The sequence below is a fragment of the Plectropomus leopardus genome, chromosome 14, assembly GCF_008729295.1.
Source record: "Plectropomus leopardus isolate mb chromosome 14, YSFRI_Pleo_2.0, whole genome shotgun sequence".
In the NCBI taxonomy this organism is placed as follows: Eukaryota; Metazoa; Chordata; class Actinopteri; order Perciformes; family Serranidae; genus Plectropomus; species Plectropomus leopardus.
The window spans coordinates 20031306-20039671 of NC_056476.1; the positions used below are offsets into that span (position 1 = coordinate 20031306).

The 8366-nt window shown below is 42.0% G+C and overlaps 2 protein-coding genes across 2 annotated transcripts; both read left to right on the forward strand.

Moving 5' to 3' along the window:
- The first annotated feature begins 867 nt into the window (after positions 1–867).
- Positions 868–3717, forward strand: LOC121953969 (cytochrome P450 1B1-like). The gene has a single exon (XM_042501257.1). The coding sequence runs from the start codon at positions 1064–1066 to the stop codon at positions 2639–2641; it is 1578 nt and encodes a 525-aa protein (XP_042357191.1). The 5' UTR covers positions 868–1063; the 3' UTR covers positions 2642–3717.
- A 1017-nt stretch (positions 3718–4734) lies between these two features.
- On the forward strand, positions 4735–7425 carry LOC121953866 (cytochrome P450 1B1-like). Its single transcript, XM_042501116.1, has one exon. The coding sequence runs from the start codon at positions 4979–4981 to the stop codon at positions 6551–6553; it is 1575 nt and encodes a 524-aa protein (XP_042357050.1). The 5' UTR covers positions 4735–4978; the 3' UTR covers positions 6554–7425.
- Positions 7426–8366: the final 941 nt, after the last annotated feature.

Sequence of the window (8366 nt, forward strand, 5' to 3'; positions counted from 1 at the left end):
ATTAACCTTAAAAAAAGAAGAATTAAATGAGAGATATTTTCTACTAAAGCTGAACAAATAAAATTAGTCGAGCTGTATGGTGCGCAACTTTATCTAAACTTTATCTTGGGCACTAATTACATTATTTATGACACACTAACAATTAACCCCTGGGGCATTTGGTGAAAAAATTAGGAGAAAGATACATAAAAACGACAATACTGGCTTTTGAAATCGTTGAACTGCTCATTATAGACTAAACGTTTTATTTAAACGTATCATTAAAGACATGCTGCTGCAAAGTTTACCTCTGGTTAAACTCACAGTGAGCATGCAAACTGTGTTATAAGCAGATCAAAAATACAGATGAATTAGCTGGATAAATATATAATGTCACGTAACTTAAACATAATTACGTTTTAGTTCAAATTTAATCCAAGTATAAACTCGGTCTAGAGTTGCACAAACCGTATGCACACACTTTTTTCAAGCCAAAGTGCGCCCGCGGAGTCCTCTGCAGCCAGAAAATAAATCATGTTAGAAAGCTACACTTTGAAACGTGAAAACTCTGCCAGTCCTCCAATTAGTAAAACAAATTGGCTCGACACGTTTCCTACTGAATCGGTCACCAGTTGCTGGCTCTCTTTTCTCTCTCTCTCTCTCTGCAGCGGTCGTTCACGTTGCACGCTCACAGTATCCCACCACGCTAGAAAGCGCGCGCCTCCCGACAGCGAGCGACAACAGAGAGATGATACAGTGGGGTCTGCAGGGCTACCACAATGGGAGGAGTATGAAAGTTACCCTGAGCCCTGCCCACCAACTGCAAAACATATAAGAAGCTGGAGTGGAGCAAAAAGCAGCCACTTAAGTCTTAAATCTTGATGAAAAGACTGAAGACAAAAAACTTCACTTCTTTTATCAGTTTTTTTTTTTTTATCAATATGACCTTATTGGCATTGATTGACATATCTTTTCTCATTTGATATGGATATAATTTTTGTCTTCCAAACATACAACTGAGCAGACTTTGCTGAAAAGTGTTTTTTTTCTATTTAGAGGAACAAGTGTGCAGGTTATTGTCACAATGGCACTAGACACTGAGTTTGGTGTGAAGGGCAGCAGCATCATCAGGGAATGGAGCGGACAGGTACAGCCTGCTCTGGTTGCCTCCTTTGTTTTTCTCTTCTGCCTTGAAGCCTGTCTGTGGGTCAGGAACCTTAGGCTCAAGAGAAGACTGCCGGGACCCTTCGCCTGGCCTGTGGTGGGCAACGCCATGCAGCTGGGCCAAATGCCTCACATCACCTTCGCCAAGCTTGCCAAAAAATACGGCAATGTGTACCAGATACGGCTTGGCTGCAGCGATATCGTGGTTCTGAATGGAGACAGGACGATACGTGAGGCTCTCATGCGGCACAGCACAGAGTTTGCAGGCAGACCAAACTTTGTCTCTTTCCAGATGATCTCTGGAGGCAGGAGTTTGACATTTACTAATTACAGCAAACAGTGGAAAGTGCACAGGAAAATAGCGCAGTCCAGCCTCCGAGCCTTTTCCTCTGCAAACAGTCAGACCAAAAAAGCCTTTGAGCAGCATATTACAGCTGAGGCCATGGAGCTGGTGCAGGTATTTTTGCGCCACAGCACTGATGGACGGTATTTTTACCCTGCTCATGAATTCACAGTAGCTGCTGCTAATATCATGTGCGCTCTCTGCTTTGGGAGGCGCTACGGACATGAAGACCTGGAGTTCAGGACCATGTTGAAAAAGTTGGACAAGTTTGGGGAGACTGTAGGGGCAGGTAGCTTGGTAGATGTCATGCCCTGGCTTCAGTCCTTCCCTAACCCTGTTCGCAGCGTCTATGAAAACTTCAAAAGTCTCAACGAGGAGTTTTTCGCTTATGTGAAAGACAAAGTGGTGCAGCACAGGGAGTCTTTTGACCCCGACGTGACCCGGGACATGAGTGACGCCATCATCAATGTGATCGAGCATGGGCAGGACAGTGGACTGACCAAGGAGTTTGTTGAAGCGACAGTCACAGATCTAATCGGTGCCGGTCAAGACACAATTTCGACCACCATGCAGTGGATCCTCCTGCTCCTGGTCAAATACCCAGACATACAAGCCAAACTGCAGGAGCTCATAGACAAAGTGGTAGGCCAAGACAGACTGCCGTCAATCGAGGACAGGAGCAGCCTGGCGTACCTGGACGCCTTCATCTACGAAACTATGCGCTTCACCAGCTTTGTTCCTGTCACCATCCCGCACTCCACAACCTCAGACGTCACAATCGAGGGTCTCCACATCCCCAAAGACACAGTGGTCTTCATCAACCAGTGGTCCGTCAACCACGACCCTCTCAAGTGGAAAGACCCTCACATTTTTGACCCCACACGCTTCCTTGATGAGAACGGTTCCCTTGATAAGGACATAACCAACGGTGTGATGATCTTTTCAACAGGTAAAAGACGCTGCATCGGCGACCAGATTGCCAAGGTGGAGGTGTTTTTATTCACAGCCATCTTGCTGCACCAGTGCAGCTTTGAGAGCGACCCCTCTGAGCCCCTCACTCTTGACTGCTCCTACGGGCTCACGCTGAAGCCGCTCCGATTCTGTGTGAACGCCAAGCTCAGGGGGAAGCTGCTCGGCTTAGTTTCCCCTGCATGAACAGCACGTCCTAATACTGTGACTCAAGGCCAGCAAACACTTTTTTCCACCAATGACATTTAACAGTGAGTATCAACATGCCTGCACTAAATCCTACTGTTGTATAATTTTCATATTTAATGATGATATTTAATCTTTACACAATTTGTATTTGAATTATTGTTGGCTGTTTTCAAAGATGTATTGTTAGCGAGAATTTAAGATTGTTGGAATAAGTGCAAAGGTATTTCAAGTTCTGCTTCACAAAATACTCTATACTTGACCAGATTTTGTACATAGTTCTGAGTTGTGTGCTTGTTTTACATCCACTAATGCGCATGTACATGTATGGTGTGTGTGCAGGAAATAGCTCCATCCCTTAAATGTCAATTTAAACTAATATAACTGTATATGAAATGCTTGTGAATGTTATGAAGTTACTTAATGACTTTGTTGTTCTCATTTGTAATGTGTAAGAATATATTTAACCTTTGCCACGTTAAGCAGTTACAAGATATTTTTTTATAAGTTCATATTTCAGGTATGACAATAAATGTATGAAGTTTAATGTATTTCACTATCTACTGTACTCAAAGCATACGAACACACTAAACAAAGAATACTGATCAAAGTGAAGGAAAAAAGCTGACATGTTTTCAAAAGGAGGAAGTCTTTCATCAAGGGACGTCCATCACAGAGACATTGCCATGAACCATGAAGGCTTCACAAACTTTATGCATCAAGGTCTCAGTTTTACTGTACAAACACTGCAGCTATCCCGTGCCAAACACACAAGTCTCACTAGTAGAATTTTTTTTTAAAAAAGACATGTGCAGCAAATTTCTTTCACTCATGAGGCATTCTCAAAAACAAGTTTGTTTACAAAGTCACTTTTTCAAAGCTACATGGATGTCACTGCACTCTCTTTAAACCTCTGCATTCAGGAGTCAATGTTACAAATGCCCAAGGGATGTGTTTCTCTGCCTCGAATGTTTAAACATTCCTCATGGAGGATATTTTGTTATCGAAGTGTTGGCTTTATATGATCGAACAATAAGCTATATCTGAAATAAATAAAGTGAATTGTCAATGGCCAATGTGTCCTTTTCATTGTTGCTTCCAGTAAAATTTCACAATACTCCTTTACACATGCTGAGCTTTGTCTCTGACTATGAGCTCCATTCTCAGTCTAAAGAATTGACACTGTCAGATCGGTGCCAGCAATGTGATATTAGGCCCCACCGCTGTTTAGATGTCTGTCATTCTTCATTGTTGCAAGAATAGAAATCTCTTAACTTGTGGCTGAACATCACTAAAACCAAAGCTCATGTTTTTTTTAAGTTCTTCCTTTTGTTGCACAAGCACCCACACAAGCAGATTTATAGCAAAACTCCTTTCATCTGAATTCTCTTTAAAACTATTTTGATGCATCCGCAAACCCTAACAGCTACATTATCTCAGTGACCTTTCTTTAAAGGGCTATTATACCAAGAATATTGTTGTATATATGTCTTATGTGGAGGATAATAAATGGTGCTGTTTGTATCTGTTCAGTTTGGATCTAAAGCCCTCAGCTTTCATGGTGATATCCCAGAGCCTTTTTCCTCTGCATGGTTATAATTAACAACTTGGCTGTAAATAACAGAAAACAAATCATGTTTAAATGGCTACGGAAAGTCCATAAGAAAAGAGCAAACAGCATCTAACCCCAGCGGAAAAACAATCAACTCCAGCTTGTCCGTTACTTAAACTATAAGCTCCATCACAGTAAGTGCATCATTTTTCAACATTAACAATTTTATATAACATATTTCGTCACAAATACCCCTCAGGGCAAACATGAATATGTGGGTTTGTTTATCTTTAAAGTGTCACAGTAATCTCTGTTTCATTCTTTGGCAATAAAACGGTAAATCTGTGCTTTTTGGCAACAGGCTCTATTAAGTAGCTGCTCTGCTTTTCCGTCATCCTGCAAGGGGACGGTGCTGGAAGGAGGGCTGAGTGGGAATAAGGTCTGCATGCTATGGTCAAAATGGGAGGGGAGAGATAATAAAAAACCTGAGTCGCTGACCCCTCCCACCAAAGAGATACATATAAGCGAAGTGTTAAGGCTTGAACCTGATCGAGCCTTTCTCACTAGCTTCTGTGGTGGAGGGGTGAGACAGCATGTGAGTGCCGCTTGGATTCCTTTTATTTTGGATGTTTTGTGATTATTATATAGAATGAGAAATCATAAAGCATTTATATTTTAATGTATTAAGACTGCACAAAGAGAGATCACTTGAAATGGTCTCCTGCTTTTAGTGAAATTTGCTTTTTCATTGAAAGCATTGGATAGACAAACTACAGGATAACAAAATGGCTCAAGTGGACGCAGAGTTTGGCATGAAGGGCAGCAGCATCATCAGGGAATGGAGCGGACAGGTACAGCCTGCTCTGGTCGCCACTTTTGTTTTCCTCTTCTGCCTTGAAGCCTGTCTGTGGGTCAGGAACCTTAGGCTCAAGAGAAGACTGCCGGGACCCTTTGCCTGGCCTGTGGTGGGCAACGCCATGCAACTGGGCCAAATGCCTCACATCACCTTTGCCAAGCTTGCCAAAAAATACGGCAACGTGTACCAGATACGGCTAGGCTATAGCGATATTGTGGTTCTGAATGGAGACAGGACGATACGTGAGGCTCTCATACAGCACAGCACAGAGTTTGCAGGCAGACCAAACTTTGTCTCTTTTCAGGCTGTCTCAGGGGGTAAAAGTTTGACTTTCACCAATTACAGCAAACAGTGGAAGATGCACAGGAAAATTGCTCAATCAACGATCAGAGCATTCTCATCTGCCAACAGCCAGACCAAAAAAGCCTTTGAGCAGCAAATTGTGGCTGAAGCCACAGAGCTGGTTGAGATTTTCCTAAAACTCAGTGCTCAGGACCAGTATTTCAACCCAGCTCATGAGCTGACAGTAGCTGCAGCGAATGTGATTTGTGCCTTGTGCTTTGGACAGCGTTATGGACATGACGATGTTGAGTTTAGAGCCTTGCTGCAGCAGGTAAATAAGTTTGGAGAGACAGTAGGGGCTGGCAGCTTGATAGATGTGATGCCATGGCTTCAGTCTTTCCCTAATCCAGTCCGCAGGATGTTCAAGGACTTCAAAAACCTGAACCAAGAGTTCTTTGGGTTTGTGCGGAACAAGGTCGAGGAGCACAGAGAGACGTTTGATCCTGAGGTAACAAGGGATATGAGTGATGCCATTATTGGCGTGATTGACAAGGCTGAAAGCGACAATGGTCTCACCAAAGACCACACAGAGGGGACGGTGTCAGATCTGATTGGTGCAGGTCTAGACACCATTTCCACTGCTCTTCACTGGCTTCTCCTTCTGCTGGCTAAACACCCTGAAAAGCAAACCAAACTCCATGTCCTCATTGACAAAGTTGTGGGGCGAGACAGGCTGCCATCTGTCGAGGACAGGAGCAGCCTGGCCTACCTGGACGCTTTCATCTACGAAACTATGCGCTTTACCAGCTTCGTCCCCGTCACCATCCCCCACTCCACGACCTCAGACGTCATGATCGAAGGCCTCCACATCCCAAAAGACACGGTGGTCTTCATCAATCAGTGGTCCATCAATCATGACCCCCTGATGTGGAAGGATCCACATATCTTTGACCCCTCACGCTTCCTGGATGAAAACGGCTCCCTTGACAAAGATCTCACCAACAATGTGATGATCTTCTCAGCGGGGAAGAGAAGATGTATCGGGAACCAGATTGCCAAAGTGGAGATATTTTTGTTCTTTGCGATTTTACTCCATCAGTGTAGCTTCGAAAAATGTGCTAATGAGGACCTGTCTTTAAACTGCTCCTATGGTTTAACACTGAAGCCTTTAGATTACAAAATCACTGCCAAACTCAGGGGAAAATTACTTGAAGGCCAATAAAACTCTGAACATGGTTCTCCACTTAAAGAACAACAATGCGATTTAAGGTATGTGTTATAGAATAAATATCTATGCCTTGTATAACAGAGGATTTTTATGTAATAAGCGTATATTAACAAAAAAAAATACAAATGATAAGCTTTATTACTTCTACTGACATTTAAAATTGTGACAAAAGACATAACTGGTATTTCACTCTGTTACAAGACAATGAATGGCTGGAAATGTCGTTAGAAAGAATGTGAGTCATATCTGGACTTGACAGCAATTATACTCCTCAACTCTGAAAAACTGTGACTGAGAAAACCTAAATATATCTGTAGTGGCTCTCCCGCATCATGTAAGAAACAAGAAAAAATGCAATGAAAGCTTTTGATGTGTTTGCCCAAAGCCACAATTCATAATAAACCATAAGTATGTATTGTTATTTATATGAGGGTATTTAGCAGAGTCACCCTAAATTGCAACATAAACCGGTGGTGATGAATAAATTCACTTTAAGCATTTTGTTTTTCTCGCTGATGGGGAGAAATCATGTGCCATCTGTGTGGTCTCAACTCAGACACTCATTTATCTTTGCATTGAACTTTTTTTATGTTTGAGCTTAATGCAGCGTGCAAGTCACCCACATTCATGTACTCTTAAATCATGCATAATACTGTTGTATCCTGATGATAACTTATGTCACATATAATGTATGTCTAAAAGCCACTAATGCAATTGTTGGTTATACTGTCTTCTTCCTTTCCTACACGTAATACATCACTGTACAACATGATTTATTAGGCATATCACATTGCCAGAATAATACGCTGTATGTGATACAGTCTGTTCTCTACTATGCACAATAAACATTTTGTATTGATTTCTAACTGAACCTGTGGGGTGTATCAGTCAGAACAGCCAGTTTTGAGAACTGCAGAGGCTAGAGAGGTCAAAGGGATAATAATAGATCTTGATGTCTGGTCTCGGTGTTGTTGTGAAAGATTAATATGGGTTACAGGCCGTGCATGCTCTTGTTCTCAACCCCTTACAAGCAGGCTGTGACTCAGTACAGGCAACGGTAAGCAGCCACAAGGTTCACTCGTCAATATTTAACATGGGCCGCGCTGTACTTTTGACTGCTGTGTCATTTTTTTTCCCTGAATGATCACATTCAGTTTCAGCCCAGTCAGTGTTATCTTCCATGTATCAATGCACTGAGTACTTTTTCTTTTAAATGACATCATAAGCAATAAAAAAAGTGTGAAATATTAAAGACTAGAGATAAAAATATTACAACTTTGGCATTAGGAAGCAAGCAAATTACACGCAACACTTCATGGAGAACTGACAAACTTTGAGTTAACAGAATCACTCAGCTGGGGATTGCATTAGCTTGTAAGCTCGTAAGCAATATATGTCAACTGTGTGTCTGCAGAGAGGATACTTTTACTTTTGACACCTAAAAGCAAAAAGTTAAATGAGTGAACTTTGCTGATAGTACTTCTGTTCTTCGGTAACATTTTTGAATGAAGGGTTTTAAATGTTAGTTTTTAGGTTTTTTTTGATTTTTTTGTATCGGTACTTTTATTTAAAGAGACAGTTCACCCCCAAATCAAAAATGCTAGCTGACCTAGCACCACTGAGCTTGCTAATGTTATAGCTCAGCCAAGGAGGACACCACAGACCATTTTTACAGCAGACATATAGCAGGAGAAGGACAGCTAGCTGTATCTAAGAACATTAATTGTGGCTGCAATCCACTCAGGAGAGGCCCTGATATTGTGCACGCTGGCTCACTGGAATAGCTTACTGGGACACTCAGTGGAAC